This window comes from Hirundo rustica, chromosome 26 (genome assembly GCF_015227805.2).
Source record: "Hirundo rustica isolate bHirRus1 chromosome 26, bHirRus1.pri.v3, whole genome shotgun sequence".
Taxonomy (NCBI): domain Eukaryota; kingdom Metazoa; phylum Chordata; class Aves; order Passeriformes; family Hirundinidae; genus Hirundo; species Hirundo rustica.
In genome coordinates this window covers 2,580,596-2,607,915 of record NC_053475.1, presented here as the reverse complement: position 1 = coordinate 2,607,915, position 27,320 = coordinate 2,580,596, and the positions used below count along the sequence as shown (strand labels likewise).

Below are 27,320 nucleotides of genomic sequence, written 5' to 3'. Positions count from 1 at the left end.
AACAAAAGGGATGACTGATCCCAAGTCCTCTATCCTGGAAAAAAGAGGAAGGGTCTCAAATTATTACTTCCATGAAATACTCTACAGGTGATGACACCATCTCCACCCTTACTCCTGATCACTTCTTCCCCAGATTCTCCGTGTTCTCCTCACTGTGGGTACAAACACTTCAACCTGCAGCCCCAGACCGAGAGAACAGGCTCAGAGTGACCCTGACAGCTCAGCTCCTCATCGTGCCCTGCTTCCCTCTGTCTCTGCCCACCTTCCCCAGTCCTTCCTGCAGCACAGGACTCTTCCTGCCCTGCTCCCCATTCCTGGCTGTTTTAGGGGTTCCCATAAATACAGGGAGGGGAACAAGAGCCCCAGTGGGAAGGTGAGGCCGGTGAGCACTCCCCAGAGCAGGGATGAAGGGCAGGACACACGGAGGGTTTCACACCTTTGCTGTTCCCATCAGGTCCACGGAGCACCGTGCATTCATCAATGACCCCAAATGGTTCAAAGAGCCGGAGCACGTCATCCTCAGACTGCTGCTTATTTAACATGCCCACAAAGAGCTTCCTGTCCCCTAGGGGCAAACACAGAAACATCAACCTTCTATGAGGCTTGCAGTCCAGAGCAGGAGCAGAGGAACACTTAAGCACAAAACAGCCTGGTGTTAAAAACATGCCTGGCATGGAAATGATTTGCTGTTGGCTGAAATGCTTCCAAGGGGTGAAAATGCAGCCCAAGCTCCTCGCACCTTCAAGGGTTTCTGTGGCTCCCCCGTCCTACCCTCCCCCACGGAAAACAAAGGATTAATAATTTCCTTTCATCCATCAGCCTTTTCCTTCGAATAATCCAAATGAAATGACAATAAGAAAAACTGCCTGGGAAATCCCATTTCTATCGATCAGCAGGTGAAGTCCAACAGGTGCCCTAGGAAATACAGCAGACCAACCCAGGCAGGGTGATATATTCCAGGACCTTGGACTTCTGTTTCCTTTTCCTTCTCTCCGAGACCACCATTTCCTTAGCTGCCATGTAACCGAGCGCCTCGATTTCCATTTGCCCTTCCCCGCTCCAATCTAAGCAGCTGTCTCCCAAGGCCTGGGATAAACCCTGGCATCCTGGGCCCCAATCTGCCTCACTGTAGGATTACCCAAATATCAGACAGCTGTTTGAAGGCCAGCCATCATCTCCATGGTCCCTGCTGCCCTCTCTCCAGGGGCACTGTGCACATGTGTCACACGGGCAGGGAGCTGCAAGAGCGGCCAACACAGGCAGGACTTTGTGCTCAGAGTCCTTCGGGGCTCCTCCTCAAAAAGAGAAGTGAGGATCATGGTTTTGTTGGGATGGGTGAGTGTGGAGGCCAGGAAGGTGCAGAGTGCCTTCTCCCACTCTCTCTCCCCCCCTCAGCACCCACAGGAGCCCACCCCAGGCCTGGCGCTGTCCAGCCAAGCACAACCACAGCAGCGTTTGGGGCAGCATCCTCCCCAGGGTGCTGTCAACAGCAGGAAAACTGCACAAGGCTGAAATCCCAGCTGAACCCCCAGCCCAACCCCCGTTTTGGCCAGGAAACAGCGCTAACCCTCCCCCAGTGCCCCAGATCTGCGTGGGGAGACACGACCCACGGGAGGGAACGTGTCGGGACGTGGCTGCGCCGGAGGATCCCTTATTGTTAGCGACAGGATCAGAGGGGCTGCCTCCAAACAAACCAATGCAATGTGACGCACGTCAGGGGCAATAGCAAGGGAGCTGCTCTCTGCTTGAGAGTGCAGTGACCTGAAAAACAACAGGTCTTGGAGCTACAGCAGCAGAGGAGCTCCAGGGGGGTGCTGCGTACGGATGCCAGGCAAGGATGGCACATGACACATTCACGGCGTCACCGAGGCTCGCCCCAGCCCCTGCCTTGCTCCTCTTGGCTCAGGGGATGGTTCCCCAGGCAGGTAAGGAAGGAAGGCACCTCCCTACTGCTCAGCCAGGTACAGATGCACTCAGCAGCACACACAGGCAGGACCCACCCGTGCCATGGGCCCCTCACAGGAAAGCAGATGCACACACGCAGCACTAATGGATGAGCACAAAGGCTCACACACGCCCTGGAACGCACTCCTACATCCCCAGCACCCCGGGGGTGCCTTTCAGAACGAAATTCCTTGGTGAGCAAGAGGAATGTGCAGACAGCCACACTCATCCAGCGTGCAGACACCACAGGGAGTCACCTCACCGTGCCCCAGAGCCCCAGCACAGGGAGGGCAGACATGTGCCACTTGTGTCCACCACGCACATAAAGGCTCTTAACCCAGTCCCAAGCAGATCCTCCTGATTTATATAACCAGAAGTGGCTGAAATACATGGCTTTGCTTATTGTTTTAAAGGCCAAATTTCCCAGCTTCCCCATTTTCATGATTCCCTGGCTAACTACACCCATGGGAATCTCATCCCCTTCTGTTTCCCTTGTGATTCTTGCTGCATTTCTCCCTGCACCTGCATGGCAATGGCTGCCTTTGGAGACATTATTTCAGCTGACTGAGTCCATTCAAATTGGTGATGCCCAATAATCCCCAGCCAAGGCACGGGAGTTCATAAAGCAGGTGCTGCTCAGCCGCCCTCTGTGCAGGGAGACAGCTCAGGAGTGCTGGTGGTCAAACCAACCAGAAAACAGCACACAGAGAAGGTGAAAAATCTGACTGGAAGAGAAGTGGGGGGAAAAAAAGGCACTGGACAGGAACAGATTTACTGGGCAGGGAAGAGGAGCATGAAAACTAAAGGAGCAGCAGCTCTGTGCTCTGACATCACCCGGTGCCACGTGTGAGCCCAGTTTGGCCGTGGCAGGGGACACTGGAGCTCTGCAGGGCTCCCCCTTCCCCTACCCTGATCCTCCATTGCAGCTGCAACCAGGCCTTTGTTCACACAGGTGCACCACGCTGCAGCCTTGGTGTGGCAAAGATGGGGAGCTCCTTAAAAAAATCATCAACACAGGGGAGAAATACCTTGGGAGACACTTGTACCGACTTTAGGTGCTGTGAAATAATCCTCTGTTCTTTGAACTAGCAAGGAAATTACTGTGGGCTAAGATTTGACAGCCAGAAATGCATCTGGTGGTCTTGCCTTTCTCTTCAGGGACCCCTGGCTGGCAGGGGCAGGGGGTGTTGAGACATCTGGGAAAGTCAGTTATCTTACAATTTGCAATCAAATCAACACCAAATTACGAGTTACTCATTATTTTCTACTTCAGAGAGCCCTCAAATTTCCTGGGTAATTCCTGTGGTTTATTCCTCACACCATTTCTGGTGAACCAAAAGCATTTTTCTTTACCCTGCCCTGCGGGAAAAGTCCACTGAAACAGTGAACGCTCCATCCCTGCAGCTTTACAGGTCTTCTGCTGTCTGACAGGGCTCACTAACAGAACCTTTTGGAAGTCCTGCCTTCATGTGGGAATTTCAGCTTTCCTTTTTGGAATCTGGAAGAAAAAAAAAATGCCAGTCTTCCTGGCTATGCAGCACAGGTTAAAACTGTGACACCTTAGGGACTTAAGCTATGAAGGTAAATATAAATACACACAACTATGGGTTTGGAATCTTTTCTGAATGCCCAGAACAGCAATAGTAAAAGGGAATTAAATCACTGACAACGTAAGATTTTTTTTTTCCCAGTGAATGCTGCTTCATACAGCCTGGTTCCGAAGATCACACGTAGGAAAATGATCCAGCCTGCTCCCTTTGGATGCCTCTGCAGCAGCTGGGGACCTCTGAGAGGGCTCTTCTGCTGCTGACCTCTCCCTGTCTGCATCTTGGAGCCCAACCCACGATCCGGGATCCTCTCGATTCCATCAGCTTCCAAGCAGGGCTGTTCTCCCACACCATCCAGGCTGACTCATCCCTCCCCAGCCGGGCTGGAATGCTGCAAACCCTTCCACCTGATCCGCTATCAAATCCTTCCACCTGAGCTGCGATCCTAAAGCCATCGATCCCAAACCCCTGGGCATTCTCAGGGCTGACCCCAAACCCGCTGGCACTGTCAGGTCATCAGCTCCTTCAGCCCCCCAGCAGGGATTCCTGCAGCACTGGAAGCTCCCTCTCCTCTCTCCCCTCTCCTCTCTCCCCTCTCCTCTCTTTCCTCTCTCCCCTCTCCTCTCCCCCCTCTCCTCTCTCCCCTCTCCTCTCTCCCCTCTCCTCTCTTTCCTCTCCCCTCTCTCCCCTCTCCCCTCTCCCCTCTCCCTTCCTGCCATTTTCCCCTTCACTTTCTCTCCCGCCCCTGATTTTCACCCTCTGATTGGCAATTTCCCGTGCTGTCCAGCAAGCGGGGAAATTCACTCTGATCTCTGACTGTCGAGTTCCCATGGAAACGTGCTCTGGGCACCGTCAGCCACGCAGGCAGCAGGAGGGGGCCAGCACAGAGCACGCTGCTGATGAAGGTACCACGGGAACAAGCCAGGGGTTGAGGCCAAGAGAGAGCACACAGGCACTGGACACAGCTCCTATAAAGCCAGTGAATGCAGATCAACAGCAGGCAGGAGCAGGGGGAGAGGGAAGCCCAGTGCTGGCTGTGGATGGATGCAGCGAATCTCTCAGGGAGAGCTTCCCTGTCCCTGGGCAGTGCTAAAGAGCCTGGGTTACCTGTCATGGCCCATCACTGCAGCCCAGAGCTCCAACAAGCACACAAACTCCTCTGCCCCTCTGCTCCTGGCCCTCCAGGCTCCCAGCAGAGAGCAGGGAAAAGCTGACAGTGTCTGGCCCAGAATCACAAATCCCACTCTGAACTAATGCAGGCAGCAACTTTTTCTTAGTGAGTTTCTTCCGCAGGGTGCAGGAACACCGAGCATCCAGATATCCCCACACATCCCCTGCAGGGCTTGGCCAAATCTGCCCCTTTGGCAGAAAAATTAGCATCTCTCAGATCAAGAGACAAATTCTGGTGCTCTAACTTCATGTTCTTAATTCAGGGTGCTTCACTTGAGAAATCCCTGGTGAGTATAAAAGAGGATCCCTTCAAGGATAATGCAGAGCAGTGCCTCGCTGATGCATGCAGCTATTCCCTTGAAAAATTCCTAATCCACACACTCCTGCCCTGCCCCAAATCTTTCTTTCACCTCCTGCCAGTGTGGGGCTACTGCTATAGGGATATTGCTCTTCCCATATCTGTAAAGTTGTTCAGCCACTTCTCTGACAAGTGGAGCATCAGGCCAGAAACATTTCAGAAGAGCAACCTGCCTCAGACAAACACAGGGCACTGCCCTGATGCTGCTCCTGCCCCAGGAAAAAATCCAGCTTGTCATGGATCCTGTGGGAGCTGCTTGCTCTTGAGCTCTGCAAGGAGCCTGGAGGGAGGTGCACACGCTGCAGGAGACAGGTGTTCAGACTCCAAAGATTTCTGTTCTTGTCCATGGGAAGCAGAGATGATGCTCTGACATTTGCAACCATTAGGGAATGTGGCACTTTTCATAAACGTCGAGATTTCAGAGTCCAGTGGCTTGGCCAAAAGCTTGTTCCCAAATCAGCACCCTGGTTTTTAACCTGCTGACTGGTTCCAGCTCGATTTGACAGGCATCAGGAATGTCACATCCCAACATTCAATATCAGGTGGGTGTGTATAGAAGAGCCCCCAGCAGTGCCTCATTAGCAAAAGAGAGATGCAGAGATGGCCTCAGCCCTCATTAGACACCAGAGACTTGAGTTGCACTCACCAGACACACAAACTTCTCTTTTTTTTTGATTGATCACCTAAAGGTTGAATCCAGAGGCAATGCGAGGTGTCAGTGAGAAGCCAGAACTCCCCACACCACCCACTGCAGGCATCTCTAAAGGATCCATTCATAACATCATTTTCAACAGCGAGAGTGAAACACCCTGATGATTCTGGTCTCTTTTTATTTTCTGCAGCACAAATAAGGACCTTAAATTCAACCCTAAACCAAGGGCTTGAAGACCCACGCCCAGACTTCAGTAAAACTTAGGTGTACTATCCCTCAAGTAAATAACCAAAAGTTATAGATCCTATCTAAACAGACTTTTTTTTAAAAGGAGTATCACACAACCATAAATACACACATTCATATAAAATATTTTAAAATATATCTCATGTTCTTGACAGTGCAATAACTGACAGTCAGTACAAACTGTTCAGAAATGTAAAACAAAAGCTTTCCAAATCTAAATAAAGCGTGCAGGACACGCTGCCCCACAGCACGAACAGCGGCACACAAATCCTCCCCTGGCCTCTCCTAAACTGCTTTCAGGGGCAGCACCAACAGCACAGGGCATGGAGAGGCAGATGTAGGAATGGAGAGAAAAGGAAAAGAAATAGATCAGAAAGGCAAGGAAAAGAAGCAAAATGAGTTAGCGGATTTGGAAATGGCTGAAGTTGCAAACCTTCTCCACCTGGAGGAGGCATTTGAGCTGCTGAGAGCTCCCCATTAAATGACCAGATTCTCTTCTTGTTCCCAGCCTTCCAGCTCTGAACCTCTCTGTTTATGCTGCTCTGACCAAGCTGGTCCCCTGCAGACTGACAGCACCTCCATCTCAGGATCCTTTCCCTTCAGACATTATCTCCCCATCATGTGATCTTTTTCTGCAACACCATTTTGGCCTCGACAACGTGCTGGGGGCTGCTGCAGGACTGAGAGTGGCAGGGCTGAGACAGCTCAGCAGTGATGGGGGAGGCAGTGGAGGGAGCTGCAGACAGGAGAATCAGCTGCAGACCAGTGAGCTGAACACATTAAAAAGCCAGTGCTGCTGCAGGGATCTGGCTCTTGTTGGGCTGATGAGGTGTAGGAAGGAAGGAACCTCTTCTCAAAGGCTTCAGGAGCCCCAGTGTCACACAGGTCTGCTTCAGTAACATCCTGGGGCAGACACTGCCATGCTGATGGCACCCCCAGATAGCTGGGAGACAGAGTGGAGGGGAAACCACATCATCACCCTTAGGAGCTGGGGTGCTGTCAGCTGCCTGCCGTGTCCAGCTGTGCCCCTACACTGCCCTCCTGCCCCCCAGATCTCTGCCACACACGAGGAGGGCAGAGTCAGGACCCTGTGCCTCGTTTCCTGGTCCCCCTCACAAGCACAGGGCCACCAAAGGAGAAACAAGGAGAGATGACAACTACCTCCACGGCTCTCGCTGTCCGCAGGTTTCACCTGGATCGGGCGCGCCATCTGCAAGGGGAGAGAAATGCAGAGGTTATTGCCTGGCCCACTGCCCAGCACAGGCTGCTGTCAACAGGGCAGCAGGAGAGAGGCAGAAGGGAAACCAAGACATTGTGATGGCAACCAGTACCCTTGAAGACGGGATCGTTTTTTTCCCAAAGGATCCTGGCGCTTTTCCCTGCTCAGAGCGGCTCTCCTGGAAATGCCCACCATGCATAAACCTCTGCCTCCTCAGCTGCTGCAAGTGGCACAGAAAGGACTCTGAGGAAGCAGCTCATCACCATGTGACTGGAGCCTGAAGAGTGGTCAGGGTGGCCTGAGGTGAGACTGTGCCTGGAAGCTCTTCCTGTGTCTGCCCTGACTCAGTGCAGGCACGGCCACGTCACCTAATTGAGCCACTCACTGTCCTTGCAGCAGGGAAGAGACATTGCCTCTGAACTTGGCTAGAAGCAGCACAGCAAGCAGGCCTGTCATGTTTCCCCTTCCCCAGCCCTTGTGCAGACAGCTCTGTGCACCAGAGCAGCTCTTGAGAAGGGCAGTGCTGCTCTCCAGCAGCACCTCTCATCTCTGGCCCTCAGGGACAACGCTCAGGTTGAAAGGGGCAAAACTCCTCTTGCTTGGGTGTGGAGAAGAGGTTTTTCCTTCTCTTGTAGCCATCAGTGTCATCAGCAATAATCCAACCACAAACAAGCCTAGGGTAGCACAGCTCACACGGAATGGGGACTCTCCAGGTAAGACAGGAGTAGCTGCATTCAAGAACCCACAGCTTTAAACATCTGGTTTGAAAAGCAGGGCAAAACTCATCTGCTGGCAGGTCTGTGTGTCCTGTGCTGCCCAGAGAGGAAGCTGACAAGCTGTAGCCTCCTTTCCCAGCTAGCAGGATCCAACTGCACCAAAATATCCTCCAAGGAATGGTGCACAGGGCAGATTTCCACATTCACAGCACATCTCACTCCATGTCTCTCAGCATCACTCACGGAGGCTGACAGTGACCCGAATCAGTGACATTCATAATAAAAAACAATCAGAGTATCGCAGGGAAGGCCTGCACACGAGCTGCAGGTCCAGGCATAGTCTGCCCCTCCTCTTAGGAAACCCCTGAGGAAAAACAGCAACAAACCAGAAAATGCAATCAAGCCACAGAAGTCACCAACTGAAATGTGCTTAGAAGCCAGCATGCAGTATGTGGAGAGCTGTCAGTCTCCAAGTGCTAGCTGGCCAGAAACCAGAGGCAGAGCCCACATTCCCAACAGCTGGAGGAAATCCGTGAGGTGGCTCTGCAGCTCCCAGGACAGAGATGCCAGCCGGGAGGTGACAGGCTGGCATGGCGTGGCACACAGCCTGGCAGCTGGGCGCTGAGAAGCTGCCTTCCCCTGACTGATGGTTCTCAGGCAGGACCAGCAGAGGCTGGGAGCAGGCCCACGCAATTCCTGCCTCAAGGATTGATCACGGGGCTGCCGGTAACGGCCCCAGGGATGGGCTGGCAGCTCCCCAAAGGAAGGCCAGGCTGCTGCCTGCTGCACCTTGACAGACAACAACCCCGAGACCTGCTGATTCATTTAGGGGAGAGGCTGCAGGTTCTTTTCCCACTCTTGATCAGCTGCAGGGGTTTGCAGAGCTCCTGATATCCTGCTGTTGCTGCCATGTGGCCCCAGCGCTTGCAGCAGTGGAACTCCTCAGCCTCTGGGCTGCTGCTGCTGCCCCCCGGGAGCTGCCAAGGGCTCGGCACCTCTTTCCTGAGCTGAGTGGGATGTGGGGCAGGGATTCAGGAGTCTGCAGTCAGAGATTGTTCCACAAAGCCTCCAATTTCCCCGCTGAGAGGCTGCTGTCGCTGCTCACGGTCCCTGGCACCCTGCCTGCGTGAGCTGAGGCTGGCAGAGCTGTGGGAGCAGGCTGAGAGGGAGAGGGCAGGCAGCCCAGATGTGCTCACAAGAGAGGGCTCCGTGCAGAGCCAGGAGAGGCAGCTGGCCACGTCACATCCCACTGCTCCCCCAGCACTGAGGAATAGTTTTGTTTCTACCCAGGACGCAAAACTGGGGCTAAACTGAACTGATGGGGAGGGAGACGGAGGGACAGACTCAGATCTCAGCTTCTGCGAGGAAGCCAAAGCCCCAAAGCCGTTTGGGGGTAGGAGGGGCGGCGGGGATGCTGTGGAAATGCAGCGCTCAGGCATCCAGCACCACCCTGCCAGGGATGCAGGGGCTGAGGGCGACGAGTCGGGAAGGATGCGGGGAGACAAGGGGGAGGTTAAGTACCTGAGGCCATCTCCCTGTCCCCTCCCCCAACAGGGCTGTCACTCCAGCTCCCAGCACCTAGGATAAAGGAGGTGTTGTCATGGAAACGGTTATTCACCACATGGAACCTGACATTTGCAGTTGCCATGGAAACCAGCTCTTGGGGGCATTCCCTCCGCTTTGCACAAAAGAGACATTTTGATATGATCTCTGGGGAAGGGGCCCCCTCTACCCATCTGTCCATCCCCATCCTTTCCCCCACCCCAGGGATGTGACCCCAGCGGCGGTGACCCCACCGACCCTGCCACCCTGGGCGAGAGCATCCCCCGGGGCCACCGAGGCGGGCAGGTGCCGTGCCCACAGCTGGGCCACAGCACGATGCCCCGGCAGGAGGTGGCAGTGCCAGTACTGCAGTGTGGGCTGGCACCGGGGCAAACCCAGAGGCAGCTCCTGGCTGGAGGAAGCAGCGCTGCCCTGCACCCCCAGCTATGGCCACAGCTCCTCTCCTGCCCACCTGAAACAGCGCCTGGGGTGGGCGCAGGAAGATTTTCTCTCTGCCCATGTCAGACCAAGTCCTGGGTCAGGGGCTGCCCATTTCCAGAGGCCTTGCCAGCTCCAGCGACTTCGAGAGACACCCACCAACCTGAGGTCGTGTCTCTGGGCTGGTCTTTGTCTGCTCTGGAAGATACAGGTTAAGGGAAGAAAACAAGACACAAGAAATTTGTCCAGATGCTGAGGCTTGGAGAAGAGCAGCAGGATTGTCTGCCAGCTTCTTCCCGAAACAGGAGGTGTCCCAGCTGAGGCAGAGGCAGCCATGGTCCTCCCTGCACACAAGTGGACACCCAGAGGCTTCCATGAAGAAAGACACCACCACTTTAATCCTAAGTCTCACTCTGCCACCAAAGATGGACAAATTCTCAAAGGCCTCTCAAGCAGAGGGAGTCCAAAGCAGCTTTAACTCAAACACAGAGGTCTCAAGGCCTTGAGAACTGTCCCTGGGGGATCTTAAACTTCGTATACAGCCCTCAGACAGAGAGCTCTGTCCCCTACAGGAACACACAGTAGGGATGGTCAAGTTTTATCTCTCCCATTTGAGGGAGAAAGAGAGGAACAGGGCAGCAGGGAGGACCCACTTCTGGCTCACACAGCAAACTCTGGAAGTACAAATTCTCCTGGCCTCCAGTCATCACCTGAGGCTACACAGTAATCAGAGAGCACACCTGAATAAGAAAACTGTATTTGTATATACCCAGCTGGGCCCAGAATCCAGCAGTCAGGACGTGCCTGCCTTAAATTCCCGGAGAGGAGAAGATGCACACGCACAGACGTGGATGCCTTTCACCACACAGGTGAGCACACGTGTAGGATGGAGAATTCGAGCAAATGATTCATGAGCCTGCACCTACCTCACAAGCTGAGCTTCATCTTCCCCGTTAAATTATTCATTATTAGTCTTTGTTTCTTAAGAATATCCCATTAACATTTAGCACAGGCTGTCAGGACACCACGGGCCCCTGCCCCAGTCCCTCACCCTCACACTTCAGGGTCCTCCTCACCCACTGCTGATGACTCTGTAAGGGCTGTCAGCTCCATGACCCACTGCACTCAGGAAATCCTCGGGAGCAGCAGTGGGCACCAGATGGGCAGCAAAGCTCCTACTGCCCTGCTCCAGCTTCTCGCTCCCATTTCCCTCCTGGCTGGATACACAATTGCCTGAACACAGCTGTTCCTGCCCTGCTCACAGCCCTCACAGACGTTTCTCTGCCTGCACCACTCTCCCTGTCACGAGCTGCAGCCTTTGTTGGCTTTCTGGGGGGTTCCTGGTGGGAAGCAATGGGGCAGCCAGACGGGGCCGAGCCCATCCCGACCTCGGGAGTGTCACACAAAGCACGGCAGCCACAGCCTGGGCAGCCTTCTGAGAACACCCACAGGGAGGGTCACTGCAGCCCAGGGGAGCCCAGGGACTTCCAGGGAAGAGACAAGGCTGAGGGGCTTTGCTGGAAGTGTCTGGATCACATCCCACCCCAACCCCAGGATCGGGGCAGCACAGAGAAGCAGGGAACCCCACTCTGCTTGGGCTTCTCCCTGCTTTTGAGGAAATGCTGCCCACATTTGTAGCAATCGAGATCAAGGATTTAAGGAAACATCCTGGCACTCCTAAAGTCAGAGGAAGCTTTGCTATTGGTTTCACCAAGGCCAAAATGCACCAGCTCTCTCACCACACCCCAAATAAAGACTTCTGGAGGTGAAGTGGCTCCCCGTGTTTCAGCAGTGCCCAGCATGACCTGCAGTCAGCTCAGCAATCTGGTAGCCCTGCTCTTCAAGGAGAAGACTCCCAGATCCCCCTTCTTCAGCTTTCAAACTGCAAAAGCTGGATAGAAGGAAAAAGCCCCCTGGGACAGCAGGGCAAGCCTCTCAATTAATTACGAGTAAGTGATGTAAAATAGCCCCTTAGGTGCAATGCAGGGGAACCTCACAGTGTTAAGAGGGTCAGAAGCACACTGTATGAAACACACAACGCAGGCTGGCTCCTCTGGGATGTCAGAAACAGAAAGGCATCCAAGGCCATCAGCAGAATTAGGTCCTGGGCTCTTCAGTTTAACAAATTGTGGGCTTGTCCTCCTCTGGCCAGTTAAAAATGCCCTGCCTGAATGACCATAATCACTTCAAACTGGGCAGAACACATAAATCTAAATGCTAATTTGTTCATCTGGATTCTGTTTCTGATTGGGAATGTGAGCGGGGATGGATTGGTGCCAGTCTCGGTGCTCAAGTATCCTACTTGCATCTTCCCTCTGACATCTCAGTGTGCCTTAGTCCTGTTCAGGAGAACCATCCTTCCCTGAGAAGAAGGGTTTGTCTCACACAGAAGCATGAGCAACATTAGTACCAAGTTCTGGCACAGCTCTACAGGCTGCTTATGAATTCACCTCGTTCAATCCCACTATGGAGGAGACAAGGATAATTATGAGCAGTGTGTTCCAGGTGGAGGAATTGAGGCATGTGGTGATGAAGATCATGCAGAAAGTCTGTGGCAGAAGCAGGATGCGAATCCTAGAGTACAAACCACACAGCTTCTGCCTGCAATGGCTCAGCTACATCTCTGCATAAGAAAGGAAGATTGTTGCAGGGCTGATGAGCCTGAAAACCCCAAAACATCTAGAAAGCTCATCAAGACCCCAAGAGATCGTTCTGGCCTCCAGAAAGCCATGGGCCTGAGGACCCAGGCACGGCTGGGTGCTCAGACCCACAGTCCTGTGTCAGCTGCAGCATCATTCTTCAGCATCTTGCTTCAGAGATTTGCCCAAGATTGTCACGTTTGTCACTCCCACTGAAGTAGAAAGTGCTTAGCAGGCCTAAGGAATGCTTAGGGTCTAAGGCCTGCAAAAAGCAGGCGTGAGATGCTGTGAGATGGGTCACCAAGTTACCCATGGCAAGTGCAAGAAAGCTGCACAGGGAAAAGGTGGGAGCACACACCCAGCTGGCTTTGATCTTTCCACTGGAAAGGACAGCCAGCACCCTGTGCCTTTCCCTGTGCCCACTGGTGCACCCCTGGTCTGGTGAGCACCTCCAGGTGCTCTGCGGTGTACAAACTGCAGGATCCAAGGTCCCCCAAAAAACCAGGGAAGGGCAGAGCCTGGGGCAGCAGTGTCTGAGCTGTGGACACAGCAGCTCTGCAGAGCCTGCACAGAACTCTCCTGGCTGTGCTGGCAGGATCACTGGCTGCCACCGGGCTGCTGCAGCCATGCCCTTCTCCTGCCCCACGGCAGGGTAATGCCAGTGGCCAGGAAGAGACATCTCTGCTGATGTAACGGAGGGGACCAGGCACAGGGAGCCTCTGCCTGCACACAGAGCGGCTGTGCCAGTTCCCTTGGCAACCACTAACACTGACAAACCCAGCGGAGCAGAACCTCCAGCGATACTGACGCACCCACGGGAAAATCCACCCAAAACGGGCCCAAGCCCCAGCACCACCAAATGAATCCCCTGAGCCGGTTCTGGGCTCATATGAGATAAGCTGTTTCCCTTTAGGGGTGCTGGCAGACTAGAAAAGAGGCCCCAGGTGACTGCAGGATGCCCCTGGAGACAGTCAAATCTCATCTGGAGAAGGCCCTCAGTGATCTGGTGTAGTCAGCCCTGCTTTGAGTGGGGCTTGAGCAGAGGCCCCAGAGGTCTCTTCCACCATAAATTATCCTACGATCCCATCTATTTCCATATTCACAAACACTTGTGTGCAGGCACAGCCCCCAGATGACCCCACGGAGGTGGGAACGTGGAGCCTCACTCAGGAGGCCTTTGCAAAGCCAGGTCTGTGTGGGCTGGCGTGCAGGCACAGGTGAGTTCACAAGCACAGGTAGGGGAGATCACCAGGGAAGACCCAGCTCTGGGAGGCAAAAGTCAAAGCTTTGTGCTGCAAGGAGGTGCCAGGGCCTGGCTGTGCAAAGGGCAGCAATCTCTCTGGAGAAAGGAAGACCCCTTGTGCACAAGACAGAGGCTGCATGTGTCCACTTGGCCAGCATTCCACTGCTCTCCCAACCCCACAGGGAACAGGAGGCAACGTCTGCCTTGGCAGCTTGCTCTTCAGTGTAGGCACTTCACTGGGCAGCTGCTTTGCCTCACTGAGAGTTCTCAGCCCCTCGAGCCAAACCCTCAACAGCACAAGTATTTTCAATTCCCTCTGCACTGAACAGGCACTTCTGCTGCTTCTTGCCCAGGGGCTGCTTTAGCCCAGCACCTTCATGTCCTGGTGCTGCCATTTCCAGGAGATAGCCCTGGCATGCTCTGTGTTTCTAACTGATGATGCTGCATGGCTCCCAGGAACTTGCTGGTATTGTCTATCAAACCTGCAGGATGGACACGGGAAAAACTTCTCCACCCTGCCCCGTTCAAGAGTTCAAGTTGCAAAGATTAACAAGTGGGGGCCAGCTTCAAACCTCAGCCAAACATTTAGACCACCTGAAACTTGCAGAAATCCTGCTCCAGGCTGGTTTCACACCAGCATTGCACAAATGAGAGGGGAGAATGAGCTGCACTGCCCTGTCCACCAAAGTCCCTCCAGTCACCTGTGCTCCCTCCTAGCACCACGGGCTGTGGCTCCTGACAGACGGCCCCGGTGAGCCCTTGCTCCTGGCAGCACAGGACACGGCCTGCCCACAGGGATGCCCTCTGCTCCAGCTCTGCTGGGTCTCTGCACTAATGCTGGTGCCCAACCACCTGAATTAGCGCTGCAGCATCTCAACCCCTGGTGCATTCGCAGAGTCTCTGTCTGCTCTCATGCTGCTGCTCTCTGTAATTTTCCATTCCTGTGTCCCTGCATCCATGAGTTCTCCCTGTGATGTAGCCACATTTCAGTACCCTCATCACTGCTCTTAAACTGCCCGTATTCCCAGCTTGGATCAATACCAATTTCTGCCACTTACTTGCCTACCTTTCAGCAGGCCTTTCTTTGTTCTGCATAGAAATAAAACTGTAACTGTACCTTGCTGAAAGAATTACTTTTTTAAACCTCCCCCCCCTCCACTTCCTCCCTCTATTCTTCTTCCTCTTCTTCTTCAGGAGCAATTTTATGTAATTTGCAACTGTCTGGCTGCAAATGAAAAGAGACATAAAGCGTTTCTGCGAAATATTGAAAAGCTGGATGCTTTTCCCTCAAATTTCACTTAGCAAGAGGCTTTAACTTGCTGTGTGATCACTGTGTGTCATTAATAACCTCTCCAATTCCTTTCAGAACTCAGCAAAGTGAAGGCACAATCACGAATCAAAGGCATGGGTTATTGAGATATAATATCATTTCACTGAGGCAGGGAGGAGTGTGCCAGGGAGTGGGGAGAAGGTGAAACACAGCAATGCTGGGCTGGCTGGCAGCTGAAGAGGGCACTGGATTTAGGAAAAAAACCTTAAAGGCCTGATTTCAACAATTCAGCAGCTCTGAGGGCAGCACAGGTGAGTTAGATAATACAATATGCAGCTGTACAGGTGAGACTGGTCGAGTCACCATCAGATGTAGGGATGTGGCACTTAAGGACATGGTTTAGTGCACTTGGCACTGCTGGGTTAATGGGTGGGTTCAATGATCTCAGAGGTCTTTCCCAACCTGATGATTCCATGACAGTCCTGTTGCTTTGCACCCTGAGCACAATGGCCAATATAAAAGAATGTAAAAGCCAAAATTCTGTCTAGCTCAGAAAAAGATGCTGAGCCTTACCGTCAAAAAATAAGCTTTGTAGAGTTTAAATTCCATTCTGTTACCATACATCCAACAGCATTCAATTCAGAAACAAAAGAGAATTTTGATCTCACACAAAGAGAACTTGCCCCAAATGCCACAAATACAGACCACAGTGATTCCTACTGTCTTACGTGGAAAACCTAAAATATAAATATAACTATATATAAAAGCTTAGGTAAGCTACACTGCACTCATGGCCCTGCAGGTGGGCTGACACTGCTGGCATCAGACCTGGAGGAACTCAACAACACCTCTCTGGGCCCAAACCTACCCAGTGATAGCCTGGAAGAGAACCCAGAGGTCCTGCTCCAGCTGCCTGATCACAGCCTAAGAGTACCTCAGAAACCATATCAAAGCATTTCCCTAACTCTGTCCTTACCAAATCCTCAGTCTAGACCAAGAAATTAATTTGTCTCTATTCAGGTTCATGAATAGTTCACAGCTCCCTGCATTGAGACCAGCAAAGGAGGTACTTTGGTTCTTGTGGCATCTGCAATTGCTTGGTGGTACAACAGCAAGTGTAGGAGCAGCACAAGATCCTTCCTCTGCCAGTTTGATCCCTCGTTGTCCCTAAACCTGCTGAGGCTTGGTCATGCATTCAGGTGACAGCTTGTGTCACCCTAAACTTCATAACCCTTCAGCTTTCCTTCTTTCCACTCCTGCTATGTGCAACACAGAGAAAGGACATGGGTAAAATGCACAAGAAATCAGTTGTTTACCAGGCTGTGGCCCATTAACTGAAACCTCAGTGGTGTGATCACTACATTCTGAGCTCTGCCCTATGCTGAGGCCCTGGCTAAACTCCCGGGGACAGGCTTTGCCCAAGACATCATCAGAAGATGATCCAGATGTGTATGTACAGGGATGAAAATTTACATCCTCGTTCCCAAAAGAGGGAAGCAATTTCCTGGCCCTCCAGTCTGTGATTCATTTCCAAAATGCTGCCTGTGATCAGCCAGGCCACAAGGTCTGGTGATGGCACACAGCTACCAGCAAAGCACGGCTGAAAGCTACCTCAGCTCCCCCAGCCCACGTCCATGCCAAGTAACCATCCCTGAATGACCAGAGAGAGAGAGAATTCTGCCTTTTGGTCACTGAGGGACTGAACAAAAGAGAAACCACATGTGATGAAGTGGTATACTGGCAGCCTGAAAATAGACAGCTCCAAATGCAGCACAGCTCATCTTCATCCTAATCCTGAAACATAATTACACCACACTGCTCATTAACTGTCTCCAGACAAGTATGTTCAAAAGTACTCACCTACCACAGACTTCTTAGTGTTCCCAGGCAGTGTCTTACACCTCCCTTAACATAAAAAGCCTTTAGATCACCACATCACAGATAAATTGCAGCTTTAAACACTGCTCCATGCAGCTCTACTACAACCCCTGAGAGCACAGAGAGTAGAGAACAGAGTGAAACATGCAACAAATCCCCGATGTGGAACTGTAGCAAAACTGAGATTGCCTTGAATCCACCAAGCCTCACACAAATAATTTTCCAGAGACACGTTTGACTTCCCCACTGCATTAACAGCACTGTACCATGACTCCTCTCAGCTGCTCCTCCATCCTTTGGCTCTTACAGACACTGTCAGCTCTGCCCTGGACCAACACACGAGGTTACACCGCTTTAGTTCAAAAATCCGACCATTTCCCGTCACACAAAAATAACTCAGGCAGATTTGTGCTGGTTATCTGTGCTCTTCCCCCTGGCTGTCCTGAGATAAGGACCCTGTTAAGTGGTAATTAAGTCACGTGCATTTTTCAGCACTCAGACTCCAGCACAGGCCCGTGCAAAAAAAAGCCCAGGTAAACAAATACAGAAAAGGATGTGTGTGTGTGTGTGTGTGTGTGTGTGTGTGTGTGTGTGTGTGTGTGGAGGTCCTGAGGGCAGCTGGGAGAGGTGAAGGAAGCTCTTTGGACCTGTATGGGTTAAAGAAGAAATGTTATGGTTAAGAATTCCTAACCACCCTCCAGAGACCCCTGGTTTACATTAATTATTCTGTTGCCTTGAGCGCTCAGGGCCTCCTGTGAGCTTCTATCTGTAAGTATCCAACTCCTCCTCCTACTCACCTCCAAATGAATCCTCTCAATGTGCTTGATCAACCCCCTCAGTACAGCAAGGGAACTGCCCAGTCAAAGCTCTTTAATCATACCAAAACGGGAAGGGCAACAATCCAGAACTCCTTTCAGCTCTCCAGCAGGTCCCAGGGAGGCAGAGGAGTGCCAGGCATGGAGGGACCTGTTTCACAGTGCCCAGCCTCCCTCAAATCCCACTGGACTCTGCTCCCAAGGCCAGGTGTGGAGTGAGCAACACCCAGGAACAGACCAGAAGTCCTTCCCTCACCTAAGTAACCCATTTCTCTTCCAAATGCACATGTCAAGTGTATTTTTTTTATTCTTGAGAGGCTGATCCAATTCAGCCACTGCATCAGAGCTCGGTCCAGGCATCCTGCAGGGCAATGGCAGAGTGGAATTGGATGCACCAGGAGGTTCTGCACACCTGGAAAAAGGCTCTGGTATCTTATCTCCTGTGAAATTTTCAGCAATGCCCACTGTGCACCCACACACTTCACCCCAAAACCCACAGCTCCCTAGCGACAGGGACAGAAAGCTGAAGGCGTCCTGTCACACCAGAGAGCAAAGAGCAGGAACAGGCCTGGCCAGAGAAAACAAGCAGCACCTCTGAAGAACAGCACTGTGCTTCCACTCCCATATCCCTGTTCTAACCCCTGAAACACCCTTCTCTTCCACAAGCAGGAAAATTGATCGAAGCCACTTCTCGCCCTCGCTCCCTCCCCTGAAAATTCCCCATCCTCCTGCCCACGGCATCAGCTCCAGACAATTCACTGGGACTTACCCCTGGCAAAGTCTTCTGTTCATGCAGCGCTGTCTGGGCTTTGATGGCAGAGTCTCTGGCACAGTATGTGAGGAATGCACAACCTGCAGCAGATACAGCGAGTGGCAAGTTAGACAGGCACTTGCAGATGAGCATCAACACAAATGTTACATAATTTGGATGTGTCTAAAGCTCCAGGAGGAAAAAAAAAAGACAAAGAAACAACGTTAAAGGACTTGCAGGCCACATCTAAAGTCTATTAAGAGCTGGAGAAGGGTCCCAGTGAATCAACGGGGCTTGACACAGCTGTTGAACAAGGTGAGACACAATGGGAGAGCAAAAAGCTGATCCTGTCTGTGGCAGAAACAGTCCCAAACACAAGGATCAGGAGAGAGGCGAGGACCAGCACGACTACTGATTAAAAACAGAAAAGAAGCGAGGACGGAAGAAAAGTATCTTGGATTTCAGGCTTAGACAAAATCTCCTTGATCCAGATTCACAAATCAGGGAAAGCTAGAGGAGAGGGCTGACCTTGTGTGCTGTGTGGTGCACACGAACACACACCAACATACTCATGCACAAGGGCAACACAGAGCCCAGCAGAGCACCATGCATTCTGCAAGGGCCAACTTAAGAAGCCAGATAGAAAGCACAGAGAAAAGGCCAGATCCTGACATTCTTAGTCAAGATATGACTCAACATCTCAGCCGAATGCTGGAGCCAAGGGAGGAGGGGAGGAGTTGTAGCCCCTCCAGGAAGAAGAGGGATCATCTCTGGGTGCTCTGATGCTAAGAATAAGCAAAGGAAAAATCTGGCTGGTTATCAAGAAACATTTCCTAGCAGAAAGAGACTTAGACTGTGGAATGATCTCCCCAGGGAAGTGCCTGCAGCTCCATCACTTCAGTTGTTCCAGATGAGGGTAGGCAAACTGGAGAATAGACTCAGGATGTATCTGACCCCCTCATTCATCCCCCTCCTATCCACAGTGGCATTTCAGATCCCAAGCAAAGGCAGGACGAGTCCTTCTGGCTTGCTGATGAATTTCCCTGTCTACACTGCTCTGCTGGGGCTGCAGATGCGTTGTTATGGCCAGAGAGGCCCAGTTTTCTGCCTCCACATTCTTGTGCCTGCTTGGGGTACTCCAAAGCTGCTTCACCTCTCCATGGATCCAAAGGTGGGTGCAGGGGCTGTCTGGACCTCTACCCCAGTGTGACTCCAAGGTACACAACACCCTCAGGCCAGGCAGAAGCCAGCTCCTCAGGACAATCCAAACCACAGCAACACAATTATCCTCTTCTTCCATCCCAGCTCCAAGAAGTTGCTGCAGGTAAACACAACGCATCTGTCCTCACACCTCTTGCTAGGGGAAAAAAACCTTCCATAAACAGCACACCAGCACTAGATACCTCAAAGAGGTCACTAAAGCTCCTTATTGCCCAGGTTTTGAACCAAGAATGCTGCACCAAAGTCAAACGTGGGACTGACAGGTAATTGAACAAATGGAGTGAGACCGGGCAGAATGCAGGTAAACGTCACTGCTCCTGGCAAAGGCAGCTGGCTCTGTTGTGGTGGGGAAGCTCCCCTCGGCTTTCACTCTCCCCAATGGACATCAAGCCTCAAAAGCAGCTTTATAACCAGAGAGATCAGACTCTATAACCTCTATAATCTATTTCTAAAAGATTTGAAGGCCTGGTCACCAAATCCTCAAACACGGATTCCCAATTCCACCTGCTGCTCCAGTCTGCTACTTCGCAAGACATACAAGACTCATTCTAAGATAATTTGGGCCAGGTTTAGCTCACAAAACCCTGAAGTCAGCAGTTGGGAATAAGCAATTTATTCCACTAAAAGCTTCGATGCATTGGTACTATGCCCACGTGCAGTGAAGGCACCATCCTTGCCTCAGGAGCATCAGCCATCCACCAAAGAAAACTCAGGACAGGAGTGATGTCTGCATGAAACATGCAACCCCCATCCTCCAGTCACATATTCCAGCGCTGAAGAATGTCAAAACTGAGGCAAAGCACACTGCCAGGCTCAAAAACCCCAGTCCACAGGAGGACCAGCTAAAAATGAGAACTGGACAAAGACACGCCATTTAGTGGGGATAAAAGAGTAAACATAAAGGGGTATTGTTATCATGCCAGATCAGGGATTTGTAAATACCAGCAACACCTACATCCACCAGCACCAGTGTAAAAAAGTGCTGTGAATCCCCTCCCTAGCGTCCTCTGGTCCTTCTCTTCCCTACAGCCAAGGCAGACATTCATCTTTTAGCAGCTCAGGTACCAAGAGGCAGCAGCATCCAGAGACAAAAACATCCTCTAACTGTGGAGCCTGAAGATGCCTCAGTCCAGCTCTAACCCAATGCCCACTGCTGCTGTACAAGGATGTGGGTGTTTGCTCAGCAGAAGCCACTTGTGCTCCTTCTCTTCACCCAAGCATGAAGCAGCACTCAGGCAGCCTCTAACATCCTGCCTGGACTGGGGCTACAGGTACAGGACAGCCTGGTCCACTGCTCTGTCCCTGAGCCCTTCACATCTCTAAGCTTTGAGGACATTCCTCTCAGCCTCACTTCCCAAAAGCAGGAACCTGGGAAGCTGCGCTGGCTCTGGAAAGGAGGGAGCTAAAGATGTCAGCTATGTCTTTGAGAAAATATGATTACTGCCGTTCACAACCAGGTGTTTTGGAGGTAGAGTGCAGTACTCAATTCCATTCTCTTTGCAAAGTCCTGGTCAGAGATACAGGAAAAGGATTGGCAGAAATACTGTGCTCTAAGCCTAACTGTGTCAACAAATATTTGGGGAAAATAATCTTCCTTCCTGAAGAGCTGTTATCTCTTGCACACCCACTCTGCAGCTACTCCTGGGATGCTGTGACAGGATTCTGCTCACCATGTCTTTCATGATTCTTTGGGCTCCTAAAACTTTGAGCTTGACAAAGCCACCCAAGGATCTGCTCAAGAGTGAAGAATGTCCACAGAGGTGCAGAGGGGCCTGTCACTCTCACTAGATTTTCTCACTTCCACATTTCCTGCTTTAGTTAACAGCAAGCTCAGACAGACAGGCTCAGGCCCCTTTGGGCACTTCTCACACCAAGTCAGCTGTGCCTGCTGAGACACAGGACGTGGTGTTAGAAACTGCTCAGGGTGTTAAGAAGCGTCAGCCTGAAGGTCCCAGGCACCCAGGCAGTGCCAGTGACCCATTCCCAGCACGGGGATGCAGGACAGCCCCCAGAGCACTGTCTGCAAAGCCAGGTCACCATCACTCTGCCAAAGATCCCTCCATGTCCCATCAGCATTGGTGGTACCACGCTGTTTCCATGGGCTCCAGGAGGGTTTCCAACTCCCTGAAAGCAGAATCCAGCCTAGTTCCACTTGCAAGAGACTGCATAAAAAATATATATATATATTCTGTGCCTGATCTTCCCTACAAACTACACACTGACTCTGGAATTTACAGTCCCTTCAGATCCTAAATATTACTCCACACATCAGCAGTCTAAAGCCTTGAGCAAGAAAAGGCTGCTGGTTTGCAGGAGGGAGGGATCTCTAGATTCTGCTTAGCATCAAAAATCACATTAAATACTTCAGCAGGGGAAGCATGGAGTCAGTGGGGAGCTAATCTACAAGCCTGCAGAAGCTGAGTCAAAACTGGGCTGCCAGGGAGGCAGATTGGGCTGCGGATGTTGTTGTATCCTTGCCCTCTGGAAAAGCCACCTATCTGTCCACAGGCCTTCGAGAGGGCTGCTCCTGCCCCTGCTGAATATTCCCCTGCAGTTCAGTTTGGCATCTCACACTCCTTAATCGCTCCACTTTCCCTACCATGAGCACCCCTAGGAAACCCATCCAGTTGACACTTGTGAAGGAACTGCCTTCTGCCTAATCCTGGAACACAAGGCCAAAAATTTCCACTTGATTCTCCCCACTCAGCCTCCCCTGACCCATTCCAAAAGCCTGTTCAAACACCTCCCCACTCTTCCCATGAAAATATTAGCTTTGAGACAAACACTGCCATTAACATGCAAATGTATCTGTGATTAACATAAATAGAAAAACTGCCTCATGAATAATATTAGGCTGGAACAGTATCAGCTACCAGTAGCCAGGTTGCTGAGACATGACTAGTCAGGTACTAACAAAACCATTTCATAGCAGAGCTCACATTTCTAGATCTCTAAGGTTCCCCTCTGCCTCCACTGAATTCATCCATTCTCAGCACCCATACAGGACCAGCTCTTGGACACTGCAGCCCAGCTCACATCCTCCAGCCCCTGGCAGGCCTTTTCCACCCTTTCTTCCTCCCTGGAGGCAGAGGTGGCTGCTCAGCTCCATGTCAAGCTGCAAGGGAACACGAGGGGACATGCTGGGCTTCACCAGCAGTACTGGCTCCTCACACAACCGCTTCCTCCCCTTTGGGGAGAGAAAGGGAAAAAACCAGAAACATGGAAGCTGCAAATGGATCTCACTGCAGATGAGGAACATGGGGAGAGAAAACTGAGTCTGCTGTTAGAACTGCCCCAGAAAGGGGGCTTCTGTACAGTGCAGGAAGGAGCTTGCAGCCAAAGTGTCCCCAGCTCAGGGGCTGTGACAGCTCTCCAGGCCACTGCAGCTCCTGGGTCAGGCCTGGCACCTTCCAGGCTGGCTGATGCCAGCAGCAGCTCCTCACCAGGATGGCCTTCCTGCATGGAGCACAAGGCACTGCAGCCAAACCTGGTAAATGAGAGGGATCAGGCGTCGGGGTGGGCTGGATTGTGCATCTCATTCCCTCACCGCACGCTAAACCCCCACACACTTCCTTGTGAAGAGATGACTTCTTTGGAGAGGCTGTTCCCAAAACAGGCTGAGGATCTACATGCAAGCTCATGCCACCACGGAAGGAATCCCAGCCTCTCACTTTGTACAAAACAGGACGGGGAGGGGCAGAGGGAACTGAAGAGCTGTGGAAACAACCCCACAATAACCACCAGAGAACCTCACATCTCAACAGCCTCTTCCAGACAGAACAACCCCTGACCAACAACACCCACATCCACTCAAAAAAAAATGTTAGAACCAAAGGGATGTATTTATTTTGCTGCAGAAATCCTGCTTTTAACAGCATGTTAATATCACATACACCTGGCTAACACCACCGCTGCCCCCTCTAATTTCCATACCTTAGCAGATCTCTAGAATTTGTCTCCTGCCTGGAAGCTGACCTCAGACCACACAGTCTATATTTAAGATGTCAACTGGAATGAAATGTGCAATTGCCTCTTGCCTTGGGCCCATTCTCCTCCTTGCTGGGTATGAAACCTTGCAACTCACCATTCCCTGGCAGCATGTTTGGATGCAGTCTTCCTTGCACACGGAGACACAAGCACATGGCATCCTCGTTTTTCACTCACAACCAGACACACTTCTTCAGCTAAATTCGTGCCAGCCCAGCCCCCACAGGCTTCAATGAGAAAGTATTTTCTTTTTGTGCTGGAGTTAGATCTGGCCTTTTGTTTGAAAATACACTTGTTTTTTCTCTTGTGCTCTTCCCTATCTGTTCAGCCTAGAATGGTTCACGTTGCCAAGGCACTCGATTTTCCCTACCCTTCCTCCTAAATCTGAGGCATCAGGACTGAGCGTGGCACACTCCCTCCAGCACGCACCAACACATGGCCCCATCACAGATCATTTTAGGGCACGGCAGGTCAGGCTGAGCACCGACAGCTTTCAGGGTACTCACTGTCGGTTCCCTGCAGATTGTTTTACCTGTGCCAGGGAGCGAGGCTGCCATCACCCCCTCGGATCTCACACAAACAACTCCGTGAGTTCCCTCCCTGGCTGGAGCCGTGCTGGTCACAAGATCCCAAACACCTGCTGGGGTGGGGTAGAGCAGCTCCACCGAAGGGAGCTGCCACGCCGAACGCGACAGCCCTTCAGTATAAAAACACAACAATAAGCCAGGCTAAAGGAGCCTCCTCAAACTTTTCAGCACCCACTAAAGGTCCTTCAGCGACGGGAGACCCCTCATCTCCCCGTGTGCCATCACGAAGGCCGCTCACCTACCCCAAACGCCACTGACAGCAGCACATTCGCGGCCAATATTCTTTGTTGCACGGGTTTTAAAACCGCAGCGCCGAACCCTCGGCCGGGCTCGGCGTGAGCCCCCTCAGGGGACGGCCAGCAGCCCCGCCAGGGTCCCGCTGCGGCCCCCGCGCTCCGCGGCAGCCTCGGCCCGGCCCACGCTGCCCGTCGCCGCCTTTGTCACCGCACCCCACGCGGGGCCACAGGCCCGGGGCTGCCGGCGGGGCGCGGGCCGCGGCCGGGGGGCTCCGCGGGGCTCCGCCGCGGGGATGCCGGACCCTGCCCGCGGGCGCCGGGGATGCGGACGCGTTCCCGGGCAGCGGATCGGGGGCGGCCAGCCCCCGCCGAGGGCCGCGGGAGGTGTGGGAGAACAGCAGCATCGCGGTGGGTCACGCGTGGACCGAGCCGGGGCCCGCCGCCCCTTTGTGCGCGCCGCGCCGGGCTCACCCTTGTGCATGCCGGTGTAGCGGTCCTTGAGCACGGTGAGCTCGTAGATCTTGCCGAACTGCTCGAAGAGCGGCTTGAGGTCCTTCTCCTCCAGGTTGCGCGGGATCTGCCCCACGAAGAGCTTGATGGCATCCAGGTCCTTCATGCTGTCGGGCTGCGCCGGGGGCTCCGCGCCGCCGCTGCTGCTCATGGGGGAGGCTCGGCGCGGCGGCGGCGGCGGCGGGGGCGGCTGCGGCGCTGGCGGGAGCGGCGGCGGCTGCCTCCTCGCCTCGCCCTCGGTGAGTCTGGCCATGCCCCGCGCCCGGCGCGGCTGCGGGCGGGCGGGGGAGGCAGCGCGGCGGGAACGGCCCCGCCGCCAGCGCCGCCGCCGCGGCGCCACAAAGAGCCGCGCCACAGCGCCCCCTGCCGGGCCCCGCGCCGCCGCGGCCCCTCAGGAGCGGGGGGCAGCGGGAAAGGCCCCGGAGACCCCCGGGAGCGGCCCGGGAGGGTCGCTCGGGACCGGCCGGCTTGGGCAGAGAGGGTGGGGAAGGCGGCAAGGCTGCGGTGACCGCCCCGACGCCCATCCCCGCGGGCGAGGGGAGAGCTGTGTTTTTATAAGGCCCAGGAGCGCGGAGGGGCCTGGGAGCAGGGGAGAGCTCTTGACCACCCAGGAAGGCAGAGCCGCTCCACATCCGTGTCATAAATTAGCATTCGCCCCATTTTTCTCGGTGCCTCAGCACCAGGGTCTGGAGACGAAGGGATTTTTTAAAGCATAAAATTTTATAAACGCAGCAGTGACCCAGCGGCGAGCACGGCCGCGAGCATCAGGGCTGGAGGGGGCTTAGCTGGACGGGGACGTCATACACGGCCCCAGGTCTACAACCCCGGGCAGGTCTCTCTGCCCCTGCCTTTCTAGAGAAAGTCCCTTTTCTTTCCAGCAGCTCAGCTCCTTCCTCACTGGGGCTTGCTGGAGGCATCCCCAGCCCGCTCCTGTGTCAGAGCGTGCCAGATGGTCAGGAGCTGGTCGTGTATCCATGTCGGAGCAGCCATTATTGCTAACGGGATCAGCTCTCCCTCCCCGTGTGAGGCTCTGGGCTGCTCTCCCGCTGGGTTCTCCAGCTCTGGCAGATGCCGTGAGGCGATGAGGGGATGTCAGCGCTCCAAGCAGCGCGGCCCAGGTGGCCCCGGGCTGTGTCACCTCTCTGCCCCACCTCTGTCACGCTGAGGCACAGCACGGCCGAAGCTCCATCGGGAGCAGCTGTGCTGCAGGGATGCAGCCCAGCCCTGCTCCGCCGCCCACAGCCACACGCTGCCTGCAGCTCCTACGGAGCATTCCCTCTGCAGCGTGCACGGCTTTTGTCGTCACACCACACATTTCAGCCTGTCATGCTGCCCCAGTGTCCCTGAAGATGAATACACTCCTGCGCCCTCGTGCTGGGAGGAGGGAGGGGGGCGGCGGCTGGGTTGTTTGCGGAGAGAGCTGTGGCAGAGTCAGGTGCTCAGCTCCACTGAGCACGCCAGGCCTGTGCCTGTGAAAAGAGCCGTGGTGCAGGCACAGCCTGGCCTTGCTTCCCCTTGCGTAGTCGCTGCTGAGAGCTTTCTGCCATCCCCCTCTTCTCCTGCCCTGGATCCTGCGCAGGGAGGGCAGCAGTGAGTGGAGAGGGGTCCCCACTACACAACACAACCAGGGCAGCTCTGTGCTCCCCTGCAGCCCAATTCAGCATTCTCTTGCCTGGTCCCCAAGGCCCAGCCTTCCTCCTACCCTCTCCCCACAGTGCCCCACATGCCAGAGCCTCAAACCCTACCCAGATCTCTCAGGTGTGATTTTACCTAGGCCCCTGCACCAGGAGATGCGTGCAGCAGGGTCTCAGGAAAAGGCAGGTTCGGAAAATAGGGCGATGTGTTACCAGGGGAAGAAGAGGGGTCCCAATCCTACAGAGCAGAGGGAAAAACAGAGAATACTCGTTGTGTATGGGTACCCACCTGGCTCCCAGGCTGAAGCTGTGGCAAGAATGAGGCCCCTGCAGAGCCAGAGGGACTGGGGATTCCTCTTCACCCTGGTGCTCAGCAGAGCTACAGCTCTGCACCCTGCTCTCTGCAGCGCTGGCTGCTGTGCCCAGCTGTGTGTGGAGCTGCCAGAACACTCACTGAGGGCCAGCAAGAGCCTGGAATTTGCATCCAGGCTTTTCATGGAAATGGATTCACAAAGGCCTGCAGCTGTCTGCAGCTTGGTCTGAACCCAGGGTCGCTGCAAGGTGTCCAAAGGCTGGAGAGCTGTCTTGTGTTTGATGGTGTTACCACTCCTAAAATTCACCCTAAAACCCCCCTGGGATCTCCCCACACTGGTCAAACTTTCTGTTGACGTATCTTGCAGAGATTGCCAGGGTTCTGCCAACTATTTGGAAGCCACA

The 27,320-nt window shown here is 53.4% G+C and overlaps 1 protein-coding gene across 2 annotated transcripts in view; it reads right to left on the bottom strand.

Moving 5' to 3' along the window:
* The window catches only part of CELF5 (CUGBP Elav-like family member 5), a 37,035-nt gene extending 11,903 nt beyond the window's left edge, over positions 1 to 25,132 (bottom strand). The window contains exons 1-4 of one of the 2 annotated variants that reach the window (XM_040086698.2): positions 24,931 to 25,132; positions 18,447 to 18,529; positions 7,076 to 7,127; positions 437 to 565 (exon numbers count right to left, since the gene is read on the bottom strand). In XM_040086698.2, coding sequence (XP_039942632.2) covers positions 437 to 565; positions 7,076 to 7,127; positions 18,447 to 18,529; positions 24,931 to 25,120 — 454 coding nt within the window. In that variant the 5' untranslated portion in view covers positions 25,121 to 25,132. The remainder of the gene's footprint in view (positions 1 to 436; positions 566 to 7,075; positions 7,128 to 18,446; positions 18,530 to 24,930) is intronic. The other variant, XM_040086699.2, reaches the window with a different exon arrangement.
* Between the last annotated feature and the right edge of the window lie 2,188 nt (positions 25,133 to 27,320).